Raw genomic sequence first — 17,292 nt, 5'->3', positions numbered from 1 at the left:
GAGTCCGAACTGAGCGGGCGGGTCACGGCGGCCAAGCGGGCTCGCTTCCTTAAACATGTGAATCAAGTCTCTCAAGAAACACAGTATGTTTTGGCTCAGATTGGTCGTTGACTTCATGGTAAGTCATGGTTGGGGCAGTCGGGAAAGCGAATGCTTAACCGTTCGCCCTCACACGGTGCCTCTATCTGCCTGGCGCGTTGTTTTGCAATTCAAATCTCTGGCGCAACACTGAGCAAATGTTTCCTTGTTGTCACGAAGCTGCCGCTCTACAGGGCAGCGTCTCGTGTATCTGGACTGTCCTTTTCATGCTCATTTAAAGCATCCTGGCAGGTATAAAAGGAGTGATTAGAGGCACGTCTGATACTTTCATTACGCCACATTAGATGCCGGACAGTTGCCCAGTTTCTTCCACCGTTTTCCTACTTATTCTCATATTTCTCTGTTTTCTGTTGTTTTCTCCTTCCTTTTCAGACATGATGTCACAGACGTGCCCGTGTAACAGCAAGAGCTCTATGCGTGAATGACTCCCGCTGCCAGTAAGCCTTTTTTTTAATCTGATCTCGGTGACTATGTATTTGTGTGTATGTCAGTCATTGTGGAAAGGAGTTCACCTAAAGCAGGACGTGCAAGAGATATGTTAGTCTGCTGGCGACTCATTAAAATGACCACAGGGTGCACACTGGATCTAACTGTGCTCTACTTATTGGTAAAATAAAGATTTTTTTTTTTTTGGCATCTGTGACTAGATCAAAATAGAATGGGGTTTTGAGTGTGCGCTAATCATATTTTAGTTTCAGGGCCTGACAGGTGAGAGTTGTGTATTCTGTAGATATTGTGACTGGATAATAGTGGATGAATTATTTTGAGCATGACCAATTTCCCTGTCAGAAACTCTAGAAGAGCCACACAATTTAATTAAAAAAAAAAAAAAATTGTTTTATTTCTATTCAAGTTAGCCTTGGGCTGAAGCGGAAGTTAGCCGGCTCGGCCACTGTAAGTCTCTGGTGTACATGCTCTGCTCATCGAGCATGCCCAGCATGGCCAGCGTGGGAATGTCTTACCAGACAGACCAGATTTAAAAATGTTGTATAGTGGGAAATACAAAAAGATATACCTGGCAGTTATCAGGTTTATTCAGCAATGTGTGAACTCCTACGTAAAGGGCTTAAATTTGACGGACTTGCAGTTATATGGAGGGAACATATAAATGCAAGTTAATGTGTTTTACATCTTTAACACTTTTTATACCTGTGGAATCAACAAGTGAAAGCACCTGCAGGATGCCTGAATGAGGCACTAACCTGTGCAGTTGTTTAAGCAGGTGGCAGTGGGGGAGCGTATTGACTGTTGGAGGCTGGAATGTGGGGTTTTCCTTCAAAACTAGTCTCTGTGTAGCTTGTATTACTTTCTGTGGCCTTCAACTGTCCATTCATTGCCTGTAATTGCCTCATATTAGATGGGTCCAGGGGAGCAATAAGACCAGGCGAGGAATGCTGTCGTCTCGGAGCTCCACAGGTCATTTAGTACTGTAACCTGACTTTAGCCACCCCGGGAGGTTGTACAATTAGGAGAGGGGAAAACACCCAGTTCTAATTATGTCGTCTGAGTGTCTCAAAGGGAATCGGATAGTGTGTTGATGTAGAGATTTCGGATCTGTGTGGCCGCTTTGAGCTCTCCCATGAAGGCCTCGTGTTTGATAACTGACTAACCCAACGCTATAGCCATTGCAGTTCAATCCATTGCTGCTTGATGGATAAAATGGTTGTCTGAAGACGAACTGCTAAAGTCAGATTAATCTAACAACTACATAATTCATGCGTTCATGATCGGTGTTCCTGCGTCTTTGCAAAAATCCCCCTCGGCTCGTTATTAACCTGGCATTCCTTCCCTTGCATGTTCACCGTACTGCAGGATTAAATATTTAATTTCATTACATAATGGGTATCGGAACTAAAACTTTGTCCTCATGATATAACAATGCTTCATGATAGGCCGGGTTTTTTTCTGTCTGGACGTGTCGAGGGAACTTTTAGATGGCAACGCAATGCATTGCTTTATTGAATGTAATCCTGCAGGTTAAATTCCTGAGAGTTTTTTTTGTTCTACCAGGAAGTCGTCTTATCTGATGTGTTCACCTGCTATCTACACAGGCCAGCACATGATCGGTGAGGTCATTGTGCAGATGAGCGTCAGTTATACAGTGTAAATAACATTTGAATACAGCAGCATACTCAATAACTTTGTGTACGTGCCCCAGCTGCTTATCATGCACATTCCTCTCTATGTGCTTCTGCCAAGCACCCAAACCAGCCTGTCTGTGATAATGCACCAAGGTTCATGTCACCATAAAGTGTCAGGTGTTTGTCCTGGTAGATATTTCCGCACCGCTTAGCCAGTTCAGATAACAGATTGTTTCATTTAATGGTTCTTGGATTGTTAGAAATTGAAATGGTCTGACATTTTGTCTGCGTTCTCAAAGACAAAGAATTGCCTAAGCCACAATGTGCTGTTATCAACCACACTTTTAACAAGAAAAGAGTCCACAGCCAAGTTTGCAGCTCTGGTGCAATCACTGACTCGGTATCAGTATAGAAACAGAAGTGTGAGGTACGTTAAGGGCACGTGTGTCCAATACAAAAATAACTGACAACCTACAAGGTGTTAAAGATCAGACAGACAACATAGTTTAGAGTAAATCAGAGACACATTTTGTTTATAGCTTGCCCCTAATAATATTTCTTTCCTTTTAGTATTGTTTCCAAAAAGACCCCGAACAGACTGAAGCTAAAAACACCGTCAATGCTCTTACTGTGCTCTTATTATTCATAGGCACTGGTAAATGAAGAGTAAAATGAATTAATTGCAAACAATCAGACCTTCAGAGGGAACAGAACAGCAGTCGCTTTATGCAAATTGCGAAAAACATAAAAAAAAAAAAAAAAAGCAGGTTGTATCATGTGGCCTTTATGCCACACTAATCTGTATAAGGTGTTAAGTCCATCAACAGCTTTTGGCTTGGGTTTTACCGGCATTAATACATTCCATGAGTGGCACAATACATGCATGGATGTTTGAAATGTATTGAGTCTTGTAAGGAATGAATAATTCTCTGCTCTGAATGTTGGCAGTAGGACCTCTGGGGTGAGCTTTACCTCATGGCAGCCTGACATTTTGTGAAAACCTGACGTTAATCGGTTGTAATTTATTTAGTTTAATAAAGCCGTTTCTCTTCATGTGGTCTTTTCTTTTACCAGTGGTTCATCTGATATTGGCATTTGCAACATTTGTGTTATACTTTGGATAAGATACGATGAGAATAATTAATGATTGGTTATATTAAAAGAACAATACATGCTCTGTATAGTCAGTGTCTCCCTGGGATGTCTTTTCCTCATGCGTTACTGGTGAAGTCACGCAGTGTCATGGCTTTCGCTGTACAAGCACAGGGGCCACCATGGGTGAATTCCTGCGTCTGTTGTTTCGTTGGTCAGCTGGTCGGACCACAGCTCATTACGTAAGAGGACAGTGATGCAGCCTGGCAGGACAAGATGACACTGAGATAACTGGTAGCGAAGGACCTTCCGGCTCTCTGGTACAAAGTGGTCAGTAGAAGTCTTAAAGCATGTTTGGACTGTTTCTGGTTTATGAGATGCAACTGCAGGTATTTGACCCACTATAAAACTCAACCTAAAAGATTAACCAGACTTTAACACACAGAGTGCTTCTAATTAGAAACAAGAAGTTGAATCCGTTTTTGTAGGTCTGTTCTTCTCTCGGTTGGCTGAACACATTTTGTTCATAGAATACGTATAATCAAGTTGTTGTTTCTTTTCTTTCTTCTCGTAGTCAATTTTCTTCTTTGAATATTCAGTGTGTCTGCTGAGTTAAATGAAAGGCAAGCAAGGTAAGTAGAAAATGCTTAACATTCAGCAGTTGCAGTTTCTCAAGTGAATTATGAGATTTTATTTTTGGTATTACATGATAATAAATTTAATATTGGGTGGTTATGGATTGTTTGACAAAATAAAAAGAAGTTGCCCTGGGCTCTGAGGAACTGATGCTCATTTTTCACTATTTTCTGACATTATAAGAACTAAACTATTAGTTTATGGAGAAAATAATTGGCAGACTAATGATTCATAAAAATGAAATAATTGTTGCCCCACTTGTTGAGTGACAAACGTTGCACAAAGAAAAAAACGTGCAGAATTTTGGGTTAAGACCCAACGTAAGCTTTTCTAGCCTGTTTAGACTGCTGACAGTGTGTCCTCCGGGACAGTTGAGAGATGAGGGCTGAGCTGCAGCAGAAACGTTGGAATTGAGAACAATAGCGGGTTTTTTTTTTTGTTTAACGGTAGCATTTTTCCATAATGATGGAGTCACTGAGACTTTTCCCACCTTCAAACAGGAAGTGGGTCATTTGTTATTGTGTGTTTTGTTTTGTTTTATGCCCCTTTAGTGTTTGTCCTCAGCTTCCTGTGGGGCCGGGTCTCTTCTTTCTCACTTTCTGCGTCTTTTCCCCTTTCATACATTCCTCGGCTTGGCCCTCTTTTGTAATCGTGGATCTTGTTGTTGGTAGTATCACACGTTGGCTCTGAATCAGTTAATCTCCTGCTTTGTGGTGGTGTTAGAGGTGTAAGATGCTGTCACTGCTCTGATCCTCAGGCCCTGGGGTCAGGTGTGTCCTCACCTATCTCTCCTGTAGTGAACCATTTTGCATCATTTTTACGGACTCCTGCACGAATGGAAGGTATTTTTCCCGCAAGACACAATATGGGTTGCATAACTTTTTCTTTATACGCATAACTGCGTGTGTGAGATGGCACTTTTACAGCCTTACTTTGGTATACAGCCTCTGGGAGTCCACTTGCTTCTACTGCTCAATCCTTTTTATTATCATTTCACTTCTGACGTTTGACCCAGGTCACTATGTTCTCCGATTTTAATACATATACCAAAGACAGAAAAGTATACGCTGCAGAAATGATGAACTTGCACAGCCTATTTTAGACTTTAACACACCTCCACACAAATACAACTCAGTGGCCTGCAGCATTGTACTATTCTAGTGCTGAGGAATTCCTACAGTATCCAGTTAAATTCACCATGACTAGATCATATTGCAAACCCCCGGGGGGTCCTTAATACAAAAGTAATTGTCTTCTCAGAGGCCAGTTGAAAGTAATAAGGAGTTTATCATTCACAGAGACTTGTGCTCATTTTTAAGCCCAATGCTGAGACGCAGTGCAGTTCCTGGTTAATGGTTGACCTGGAAGGATACAGAATCATATTTTTTTTTTATAGCGGAGAATATTATTGATATACTCTTATTCACCTTGTTGGATTTTATGCGTGTCGTTACATAAGTATTATTTGAACCATTGCTTAACTAAAGGGTTGTCTGCAAATACAGAAGAGCAGTGTCATAGTTGCACACACGTGCATTTAGTATTCAGTGTTTCAAACATGACCGATTCTGTACAACCTTTGGTGAAAACATCAACATTAAATCAAGTGGACTAAATATTGATATTGTCAACTAAGTATTTAGGCCAGATCAGGGCAGGAATGCAGAGCTTATTAGAGTGTGACAGCTTGTCTTGGTCAGCTTGAGATTTTAGACACTGATGTGAGCATTGCCCAGCAACACCCAGCCACAGTTTCTTTCCACTGCACACACAGTTAAACCTCTCTCACACACACATACAGCAGGAATTACACTGCAGGTGTTGGCCATAACTCCGCATGGCATGACAGCTTTCCCTTTCCCGCTACTGGACGCTGTTCTCTGTAAGAGCTCAACACCCGACCACTTCCGCCTTTTCAAAAACAGCTTCCTCTTTGTATCTGTTTGATCAAGGACAATACACTGATGTCTTTTAGGTCCTGTGGGAGACTTGAGCCAAGAAGTGAAGTCATTGCCGAGCATTTGATGCCTCTTTTATCCCTTTTGTGCTTGCATGTGCCAAAAGATTTTCAATTTGGAGATGCCATGTGATGGTTCTATTTCTGGTGGCACGTGTTGAGTCTCTTCATCCTCCCTGGAAGTTAAAAGCCATGCTGATATCGGCGGTACATAACAGAGCGTACAGCAGTTTGTACTGTACATAGAAAGTAAGTATAGAGTATAATGGCTAACTGCATGATGAAGGCCCTTACGGGCCAAAAGGTCAGCGGAACAATTTTAATCCGATAGAGAAAGAAGCTTAAATTCCTAATAATGTAAGCAAGAATGGTACCCGTCTACTTCGTCTCTTGTTGCACGTTGATGCGAAGCGCTTTTCTGAAAGTGTCCGGTCGGATTCTCATTGAGGTAAATCTCTCTCAAGTCTATTTGCTTTGGTTGAACTTTTCGTAGACCGAGTGAATGTTCTATCCTGTAAGAAGGATCCACGATGTGCTAAAGTTTAAATATTTCCTAACACGGTGGGAGTCGTGCGCAGTAGTGTGCACATACAGCGACAGTCTGATGGTCAACTTCAAGCCGCTGTATTTTGTGTTTGAAACGTTTAAAGATCATTTTCAGGGGAAAATGTAAAAAGCACAGCTGTGCCAGTTAGCCAGCACTTAGTTTCATAAAGAAACTATGGCTTGGATATAACTAATGGATGACGTCGATCTAAATTAATCTGTTGCGCAAAGCTTTGTAGTTCTTGACTGCCTTAAATAGGACTAATTTGCCATGCATTCTGGGTAATTTAACTCTCTTTTCAAACTGTCAGACACATCATAGCACTTGGCAATGTTTAATCCAGCAGAAGGTATTTGCCTTCTGGAAAAAATGAATACCTACAGGGACGTTGTACTGGGAAAAGCCATTTTAAAGTTTTGTTTCTCACCAGTGAGAGCCACAGTACAAACGGTAGTTTTTAAAGGTAACACCCAATCCGTTTAGCTCCTCAGTCAGCGGTCCGGAGGTCCGTCAACCTAACATCATCTCTATCGGTGGAGTTAGCAGGGCCAGCGGGGCTAACAAGCTTAATGGTTTTGGCGTACTATTTGGTTGGCTGGCTACCATGGCACCAGTCACCATAGCGTTTTGAATTCCCTGCTTGGCTCTCTCTTGTTTCCATCTTCCCCGTTTTTCTTTACCTGTTGCATCTTTTTTTTTTTTTTTATCATCCTGTCTTCCCTGTCTCTGTCTGTCCATTTCTGCCCTCTGAGACCATCACTGCTGCTTAGAGGACTGGTGGTCCAGTCTCGTGGCTGCATGGCGTAGGTCACGCTGGAACTCGTAATCACCTAATGAAAGACAAAAAAAATAAATCTGAAAGATTTCTAGATCAGCCTCACCACGTGTTCCTGCACTCTCTCATTCGTTGGTTTTATAAATCCCGTATTCTTTAAGAAAGTGTGTCCTTGCCTGACACCTTCTCTGACCACATTCCTTTTGCTTTTTTTTTTTTTTACACATGTGGCCTTTAAATTCTTGCAGTTCTTAAGGCTTACTCTCTCTCAACCATCCACCATGACAGAGTACTTAGCTCAGTTGCCAGGCGGAAAGTGTTCATGAGCTTATCCTTATACGTCACCATAAACTTGCAAAATAGATGAAGGTTTCTCTGCTGGCCACTAATGCTGGGTACCGAACTTTGATACCTTCATGGCACTGACGAATTGCTCCAATACCATCTACCTACGCTTCAGCCATATTAAAACGTTACGTTTTAAAACGCACAACTTTTTTTTGCGACGTTTGCAGAAATACATCTCCTTTGCGGAAATAAGCCAAAGCATTTGCCATAAATAAACTAATAATTGTTTGTATGCCAGAATTTCTGTAATTTTGCGACAGGTGAACACATTAATAGTTATAATTCCAAATATATTTGTCCGTCATAAAAACAAAAAGTTGTGATGTTATCATCAGGTGGAGTCGTTATCAGCACTGAAACCACCAGCAGAACATGGATGGAGCTCTTTGCTCCACTTTATCTGACGCTGTGCAAACAGTGACAGAAACTGCATAGCTGAGCACTAGTGCTGCCAGCCTCAATAGAAAACAATAGTGAATGCGACAGGGGTCTTTGTCTGACACTAGACAATCACGCAGGAGTTTTGAAAGCTGACGTTGTTATCAAGGGTAAGTTTGACCCATGTTATAATGGACAGATCTGTGTCCATGCTTACTACAGCAAGCATACTAATTTGTGGGAATTTCGCTCTATATTTTCAGTTTGTTATGGCATATTTGTTAATTAATCTCTACAATTCAATAAACCCAACCTGTCAATTAGTTCTCATTTTAACTATGGTCGTTTATTGTGAACAGAGGTTGTTTTATCTTCATATAATTAAAAGGACATCCGTGACCACTGGAATACTGCATGTAATAAGCACAAACTTTTTAAATTGAACTACACTTACTATGACTTTCATATCAGTCACGCGGCAGCAGAAAGTATTAGATATTTCTGCGGTCGATTGATGATTGGCTGTGTAACTTCTTCATAACTGCAACAAGAATAAAAGAATACAGAAGAGACACTAGCAGATGTTCGAAATGAGAGAAACCGGAAAAAGAGGGTGAGGGTGGGAGATGGTTAGTCTTTGTGACTGTTTTTTGGGTGAAGGCTGGGAGGTCACCCACCCACCCACCCACCATTACCCCCTCCCCTCCTCCTATGTCCTTCCTCCTGCCTTGGCTAGTCTCCATGTGCCGGGCTCAGGGCCTTGGGAATGAATGGCGCCCGGGCTCTGCTCCGTCTTTGAAGCCAGCCAGGAATGTGAGGCCTCTTTTTTTTTTTTTTTCTTTCTTTTTTTTTCTCCCTCTCTCTGTTGTTCAGGCAGCAGGCAGCACTAGCAGCTATCTGCTGCAGTGAAATATTCCCTCCGCTGCGCTCATTGTGCATCAGAGAGCAGGACATCATAGGCTGGCCAATCAGTGGCTCCCTCTAGGCAGCTTCGGGTCTCGGTGGGGGTAGAAGGGACCCGCTAGAAGTCTTCCCTCTAATATCTGGCTCTCCTGGTTACTTGTTCTGGTCCCTCTTTAGAAGAAGAACGATGTTCTGAATGTGAAACAAGGACAGAAATCACTTGGCTAATCCTTATTTAAGGTGAAACTAGGGGAAACTAATTTCTTTTTCAGATGGAAATCAGGAAGGTCAGTGACTTAGACTCGAAGTTTGGGTGAGTTATTTTCTTTCTTTTTTTTTGGACTTGCAGATGGTGTTCCCAAAACTTTTATAATTTTTCAAAGCAGTCTGCAAGTAGTTGATTTCTGGGTGGCTCCCAGTCTGTCTTTCTGTTGTGACTGTTGATCCTGGTCTTCCAACTTGTATTGAGCTTTTCTGCTGTCATTGTTCACTTCTCTTGTCTCTTGTTGTTGTGGTTTGCGTGTGAGAGTATTTGTCTGGGCCTGTCACCCTCTGCCTCCCCCCGCCCCCCTCCTCTCTGTACATTTTGTCACTGCCTGTCCCCTCCATCACTTCCACTTGAGCGCTCCCCTGTTTGGGAGCCTCTCTCTATGTTGGCAGAGGGAAGAGGAGGGCTGGAAACCACACACACACACATATGCTCACACACCCAGTGACACACTACAGATCAGAAGGCCCTTCATAAACACATGGAATCCCCCTTAATACTGTAGTTTGAAAGGCTCTTTGGAGGTGGGTTTTGTATGTATGCAAAACGACCACCTAGGATCATCTTTGATGCCGACAAACTTGGAGACTGAGAATATTTTGCTCACTCAAAGTGATTCTAACTTTTTAGTTTTCTTTCGAAGGATAAGTGTTGGTTGTTAAATCCCCAAAACAAAAGACACAAAATCAACTGATTCAATAACATTGACTTTGTTGCTTGGAGTTCCCATCACTGATGAGGCCGAACATTGATACTGCGGTTTAACTGTTGACAAACTGATTTGCTTTTCTTTGTTTTATGAGAAACATTTACCTTTGTGTATGCATGACGGGTATGTGGTTTCAAACTTGATGACAAAGTCAAGGAAAGGCATGCAGGTTATGGGAGTCCTGTTATTAAAGTCCACCGTAAAACTAGAACCTGTCATTAACTTGCGGGGCTGGTTTCTTTAGGATCGCTGGTGATAGCAGAAAGTTTCCAAAATTGCAGGAATTTAATCTCTGCGAGTTATTAAATTCTGTGCTGACTTTGAAAAATGTAATTTATCATGAAGAATCAACGAGGAAGAATCCTTAAATGAGGAAGCATGCCATACACTAATAATAGGATCGAGCTTAATTGGTTTCTGGACATCAAAAGATGGGACCCAGTCGAAATGAATGTAGAGTTTAGAAGTGCTGCAGCAGATTATTGATTCAATTCGGTTCACGTTACTGACTGAACAGCAAGACGCTAGAGTTTATATTCCTGTACAGTTTGTAGTTTCACCATATAAACAGTACTTGCAGTATATCCATACCACAAGAGTCACATGTGGATTTACAGGGGAGTGATTATATAGCTAATGTTCCAGGGAGTTAAAGCTCAGTAATGCAGGGGGGGGGGGCGGATAAAAAAAATCTATTTTTACATGGTTTGACTTGGATGGCAGTGATGTATAGCATCTCCCAAAGTGTAACCACTAAAACAGGTGCACTCTGATGTTTACATGGTGTCTGTGAATATTTTAATGGGTTGATTTGACATTAATATGTCTCACTAGGAAATAAATTAGATTTCCACAAAGGATAATGTCATGTTTTTATAGTTAAGTGAAAATGTAACAAATGTTTCCATTTTAGGCAGTCATTTGATAAACAAATGAATTGAATTTATTTTGATCACATGTCACCTCCCAACATATAATAAAGGGAAAAAAGGCAGACTGGTTTTTACCACATTGCTGTCCAACAATGCATTATACATCCATCACATGAGTAATCCTCAAATACCTCTGTAGGCCCATAAGGAATTCTTGGCATTTTTTCATGTGTGTGTGTGTGTGTGTGTGTGTGTGTGTGTGTGTGTGTGCTGCAACGTGCACTGCCAACCTCAAGGCCCTTAATTAGAGGCCTTATTGATGCAAAACGGCAGACAGACTCCTTTAACAGGTGGTTAACTTTACTGCCCTACAAAACTAAGCTGCCGTAAACTGTGAACAGTGAAACAAATTAAAAAAAAGAAAGGGGTTTGGTGAATGTTGTTCGCTGCGAATTTACAGTGTAAGAGGAGGTGAGGACTGTAAACCAGACGTTATTATGAATATATTTGGAAATCCTTAACCTATAGCAATTGTTGTTGGTCATTATTTTGCTCTATATTGTTCAATTTGAAACAGCCTCAAATCTGTAAAATTCTTTGGTCCTTATTTGCAAAATATGATTAAGGAGGAGTGAGGATAAATGTATCAATGAAATCACCCTGTGGTGGGGGTATGTATCAAGGAGAAATCCCAAAGAGTGAATAATAATAAAAAAATGTAACTTCATTTACCTTTTCATGCGGTCTAAAATTATTTCCTGGGACTCTGCATAAGTAGTGTAGGCATAAATATCACATTACTTTTTTTGTTGTTGCGAAGGAGTATATCATTTGTCTTTACGACTTACAACAGATGGAGCAAAATGTCTCAGACGACCTAGAAATGCCAAAGCAAAGAATTTTCATGGGTGACTTATTGTTTTATAGCACTCTCAGCAGAAAGCCCCTTGCAAAACACTGTCACCGTTTCTTTCCAGACATGCATACAGTGTAGATAAAGGTGTTTTTGTTTTTTTTTCTTCATATTTTGTCAAACCATTTCACTCTTGAGCAGCCATTTGCTCGACATGCAAGTTAAGATTTCAGGCTGATAACCAGTCTTTGCCGTGTTTGTGTTTTCACCCCCAGGTGCCGACCATTTCAGGAGGCTTTGAATAAACTAAAAGGAGCCAGGAAAATGACCTAATTAGCGCCAAGCGTGACAGACAACCTGGTGCAAATGTGTTGGTGGTAAATTCCCCAGTTTCACCCCCCAAGGAAGACACATGCATCAGCGCACGCACACGTCCACCGTACTTGCAAACCCTGCCCTTCCTGCCATTCGCCCCAGTCCTCCATGGAATCCTACAACTTCCACTTTGAGAGAATGAGCAACGTGGACCTGCATCCTCTGAGCCTGCCTGTCAGCCGGCTTTCCCCAGCCAAGTCCAACAGCAGCATTGCCGACCAACTTGCCCATCACCAACACGGCAAAGGAGACTCTGCCTACAGCTCCTTCTCTGGCGGGTCCACCGCCCCAGACGACCTGCAGTCCAGCTCCTTCAGCCACTATGCTGATCTGAAGTATGTAAAGCCCATTTACCATCCGACTCAGGTTCTGCAATCTGACTCGAAGACCATGGACCAGCTCTATCGCTCTGTTGAAGCAATCTCACAGCAATATCGCAACAATACCAACACCAATATAAACCACCATAACCACAACCATAACGGCAATGACAGTTGCCATACCAACAACAAAGCTCTTTCTAAACAAGAGGGGGCTTCGGGAACTCCATCCTCGAGTGCTTACCCTCCTGTCCGTCCTCCTCCGGTCCCAGCACGCCTGGATAGTTTCATAGCCACTAAAAACCTTGAGAACAGCAGGGTCCACCACCATGGTACTGAATTTCAACCCCAGCAGCCTCAGCAGCAGCCCAGACCCCACAATCGACTCCATCTACAGCCCCACAGTCTGAATGCCCCAGGACCTGAGACGGCTAACCCAGATATAGGAAACTCGAGCTTCAATTCTGACCCTGTGTACTCAGTTTGGAGGGGCTCGCAACAGCATCAGCCACAGGCCCAGCAGCCACCCAGCTACCGATCCCACCTCCAGCCTCATGATCCGATCACGGTATCATTGAACCCAGAATACCTTTTCATCACGGATAACAAAGCTGCCTCTGAGCAGCAGAAGTCAACAAACATCCGGAGCCGATCACCTCCCCGAGGCACAAGCCAGCCGGAGAACCCGGCCCCCAAACAGCCCTCGAGCAGTGGTGGTTGTAACGGAGACCACCACAACAAACCCAGTAGCAGTAGTCACTTTGAAAGTCAGCGCAAAAGGGCGCACTCAGCTCACGATTGTCTTGTTTCAGAGTCAACCCGAGCTGCCAGCCCCTGGAATGCCGGTCAGAGTTTTATCAGCAGCAGCATCCAGCATAAAGGACAGTTTTACTTTGTCACCGGGGTGTGTAAGGTGTCCGAGTCTGGTGTGAGGACGTCCTCTGTATCTGTGTGTGGGTCTGAGGCTGGAAGCGAGACCTCCACTGTGTTGGAGACGCACCGGCTCAGAGAAAAGGAGAGATGCCACAGTACAATGGACAATTTGTTCAGACCTCTCCAGGAGAGTTCTCGCTCTTCCAGTGGAACGATTCCAGATGAGAAGGACCTGATGTCCAGGAGCCAGGATCAGGAGAACCACAGACCATCCTTCATCTTGACCCAGTCCTCTCGAAGCTTCGACGCATTCGAAGAAATCGACATGATGCAGAGTCGAGAGATCGGCCGCCACACTCCTAACAACCCCATATTCTACTGTGGGCCGGACAGAAACTGCTCGCCGCGTCCAACGACACAAACGAAGGAGGTCACCTCGCTGATCAGCAACGAACAGACCAACCACCACAAGAGAGAAGAGCAGGCAAGGAGAGGGAAACGGCAGCCCTTGGGGGACGTCGCAAGCGAGAGGATAAACAAAGAAACGACTCCACTTCTGTACCACCTCACTGGGGCCAGCAGGGCAGCGTTACAGCCCAAGAAGGAGCCGGATTTCAGTATAAAAGCAAAGGAAGCCGTCCTCAACAAAATAGGCCAAGGAGATGCGGTGGTAAATGATAACGAGAGAACTCCACAAGGTGACAATAGCAAGAATGATGGGGGGGCCGTTATCTCAGTTGCCTGTAACACCCTAGATGACTCTTTTAAAAAGTACTACAAAGAGAAGCTGAAGGATGCCCAGTCTAAAGTCCTGAGGGAGACTTCGTTTAAAAGGAGGGACTTGCAGCTGTCATGGCCGCACCGTGTCAGGCCAAAACCGGAGCCGAGGCCCACAGTGGTTCACTCTTTCTCCTCATCGCAGGACTCTGAGACTTCCACAGACACACTCACTCCCTCTGTGACCTCCGAGGAGACGGAGAAGGGGAGCTTAAAAGAAGACGTCAGGGAGAGTCAGAAGGAGACGGACAAAGAGACTGAAAAGGAAAATGGGAGGCCAGCAAATGTTGCCCAGCCCCAGGTGGCCCGCATCGGAGGCAGGAAGAGACTGACTCCAGAGCAGAAGAAGATGTGCTTCTCCGAACCAGAAAAACTCAACCGGCTCGGCAGTGCCCCCACCCACTCGGCTTGCCGCTCCTTTGGCAATGAAAGCGACGACATGTTTGCTGTTGAATGTGAAGGAGAGGAGCGCATGCAGCAAGGAGAGCAGGGACTGGTTGCAGCACGGCGGAAGATGTTTGAGACAAGAGATCGAGCTCTGTCGGCCTCAAGCGCCTCAAAGACGAACCTAAAACATCTGCAACATAAGGCCCTGGTGGAGTATATGGAGCGGAAGACGGGCCAGAAAGTGGCCGAGCCCCAGCAGTCGACGCCTCAGTTCCCACCTCCACCCAGACAGAGGCACTCCCTGGGGGAGAAACCATTTGACTGGGGTCCCAGACCTCTCTCAGGGAATCATGAAAGTAAAAATACGAAGAAGAAGCTCCACAGACCCCACTCTGCAGGCCGCATCCTCGATTCCTCCACCAGCTCTATCAGGTACAAAAGATGAGCAGAGGGCAACGAACCTTTTTGAGCGTTGATTAAATCACGCATTTTAATTTCTGTTCCGTTTTAATTTTTTTACAAAACAGGTACGCCCAGTTCTTCTCAGCACAGTCTTGTTCCGGCCAATATGCAGGCCAGACGAATCAATCCAGATGGAGGGAGAGCCAGGGTCCATCTCAGGGGAAGTCTGCTTCAGTGGAGAGTCTCTTGGACCAACCAGAACCTCTCAGTTTCTTCAGGAACCGATCCATATCCACACCACACGCATTTCAGGTAAATTAATTCAAATTATGAGCAATACTGGTAGAAAAGCTTTGCTCCTATCCCACAGTTAGGCTTTATTTCATCTGTTAAAGTCACTGTCTGGCGAATGTCACTTCACGAGTATAGTAAACTAACTTTCCAGTCAAACTTGCATTGTTGTTTGTTGTCAAATTCCCAAGTTAGAAAAAAAAATACATTCAACACTACTAAGATGTTTTTATTTCACATTCATTTTACGTACTTTGCTGGAAGAAAACTGTACAGATTCGAATGTAATTAGTATGTTGCCTTTTTTTCATTATTCTTTCTGGTCTGCAGGCACATGACTTTGAGGAGGATCCATTGCCAGTTGATGCTATGGAAACCTGGAGGTATGTACCAGTGCTGCAGACAAATTGGGACATTTTCATTGGTTTTAGGTCAGGAGAGTATTAGGTCAGTGGTGTGTGCGCTGTGGCACAGACTATAAATCTCGACTTGATTCTTTGTGGCGCTGGGAAGTCAACACCCACCTGCTCCAGCAAACCAACATTCCTTTCAAAAGATTTACACGTGGGCTGTGAAGGAAGAATAATAGAGTGAAGCATTTTTCAAGAGCTGGCCTATTTCTCAAAACTGTGTTGTTTTTGAGTTGTGACTTTTTAATTTCAGTTCCCAGAAGAATGACGTTGAGGAAGTCTCGGTGAAGCCCTCTGCTGAGGCCCAGCAGCGCGTCCGTGTGGTTGCACAGAGGGGGAAGTCTATGGAAGAGCTCGGGGCATCAAAGTTAACAAAACTGTCAGCCATGAGTAAAAGTTCTGAGCAGCTGGATCAACTGTGGAGACATTCGGCCGGGCATGGAGAACCAGGAAGATACAAGAGGAGCGTTTCATACTTTGCTGATGTGAGAGAAGCCCAGGGGCAGGAAAGAGGGGGGAGGAAGAAACCTTTTGTGTCTGAGCAAATGGGAAAAGAACTGGAGATTGTTGGTCAGAAGAACCCTCAGGGACAGGCCCAAAACCAAACCCAGAAAAAATCCCTGTCGAAGCAGAACTCTGAACCAGGCGAGGACGCAACAGTAGGAACGAGGAGCTCGAGTAGACCCGCCTCCCCGACCTCTTCCTCCTCTTCCTCCCGGGCCAGAGTTCAGTCTGCATCTCCCGGATCTCACGGCCCCGCCGCAGATGAGTTCAGGTCCAGTAGACCGCCGAGTGAGACCTCGTCTAACTCGCCCTCCTCCCCCAGAGGTCTCGAGATCAGCGAGAGGGAGCTCAAATCCACCTTGTCCACCCCCACCCAAACAAAGCATCCTAGTGAAACCAGGCCCAGCTCCAGGTAAGAGCAGACTCCATATCAATGCAGCAGTTGTTTTCTGCTGTGAAACAATTGGACTAATTGAACTTAACACACCACTTTCTTCATCATTTGAATGTATCACCCTGTAAACCCTTGCAGGTATTTTGTCATTCTCTTACCACGATCATCCAGGTGTGATTCTTAAGTATAATTTGTTTGGTTTTCCCCAGAATCAAGACTTGTCCCTCTGTGACTGGATCAGAGAGGGAGCAGTCCGTGGATGAGCCCAACAACGAAGCCCAACCACCTGATTCAAACCAGGAAGTGTCTCTGAGCTGCGGCGTCACCACAGATCCCTCGCTGTGGATTCTCCCGCCGGAAGACGAGATCAAAGAGGAAGTCCAGACTTCACCGCTGACAGACAACGTTTTTGACGAGCCCACCAGCTCAGTCCCTCCAAAGCAGACAAGTGAAACCTCTGTGTCTCCCTGCACCTCCGTCTCCGACGCAGACGTCAGTCAGCGGGCGGAAGAGGAGAACGATCCAGAAATGGAAGACGAAGAGGTGAAAGAAAACCAGGAGGTGGAGGAGAGGGGAACGCCAGAGGGAGAGACCGAGAGCCTGGAGAAGCCTGGAGAGAGACCTCGGTGGGAGGAGCTCGTCAAAGCAATGGTAAAAGCTGACCAGTCATTGGCCAGAGTGCTCTACCCGGTGGCCAATCGTAAGACGGCGCTGATGCTGATGGAGCAGCTGCTGTCAGAGGACACGCTGCTGATGGAGGAGCATTATAAGAAGAAACAGGAGCAGAAAGGAGCCGAAGAAAGGTAAATGTTAATGTTAAAGGATCAAATGCTTCAACGTCAAACCCAGCTCTCGTTAGTCTCAATAGTCTTGACTAATGATAACTAGAAATCGTAGTGGCATACTATTGCATTTTATCGCCTCAGTCGGAAGAGACGGCGTCCTCCTGAGAAGAATAAATCAGTGAAAATACGTGTAAAACATCTGAAATTTGGTTTAAACATGCCAGGTGACCAGACCTACTTTCCAGTGCAGACGAGG

The 17,292-nt window shown here is 44.4% G+C and overlaps 1 protein-coding gene across 4 annotated transcripts in view; it reads left to right on the top strand.

Annotated features, from left to right (window-relative positions):
• shroom1 (shroom family member 1) overlaps positions 1-17,292 on the top strand; it is a 31,411-nt gene that overhangs the window by 9,424 nt on the left and 4,695 nt on the right. Inside the window, exons 2-7 of one of the 4 annotated variants that reach the window (XM_069146019.1) lie at positions 472-536; positions 11,794-14,682; positions 14,778-14,964; positions 15,274-15,326; positions 15,607-16,269; positions 16,461-17,054. In XM_069146019.1, coding sequence (XP_069002120.1) covers positions 12,002-14,682; positions 14,778-14,964; positions 15,274-15,326; positions 15,607-16,269; positions 16,461-17,054 — 4,178 coding nt within the window. In that variant the 5' untranslated portion in view covers positions 472-536; positions 11,794-12,001. Of the gene's footprint in view, positions 1-471; positions 537-3,410; positions 3,603-8,987; positions 9,130-11,793; positions 14,683-14,777; positions 14,965-15,273; positions 15,327-15,606; positions 16,270-16,460; positions 17,055-17,292 lie in introns of those variants that run through there. The other 3 variants (XM_069146021.1, XM_069146020.1, XM_069146022.1) reach the window with 3 other exon arrangements.

Source organism: Embiotoca jacksoni, unplaced genomic scaffold, assembly GCF_022577435.1.
Source record: "Embiotoca jacksoni isolate LCO1_2020_lvr unplaced genomic scaffold, fEmbJac1.0.p SCAF_13, whole genome shotgun sequence".
NCBI lineage: Eukaryota > Metazoa > Chordata > Actinopteri > Embiotocidae > Embiotoca > Embiotoca jacksoni.
This window is presented reverse-complemented; position numbering and strand designations above follow the sequence as displayed.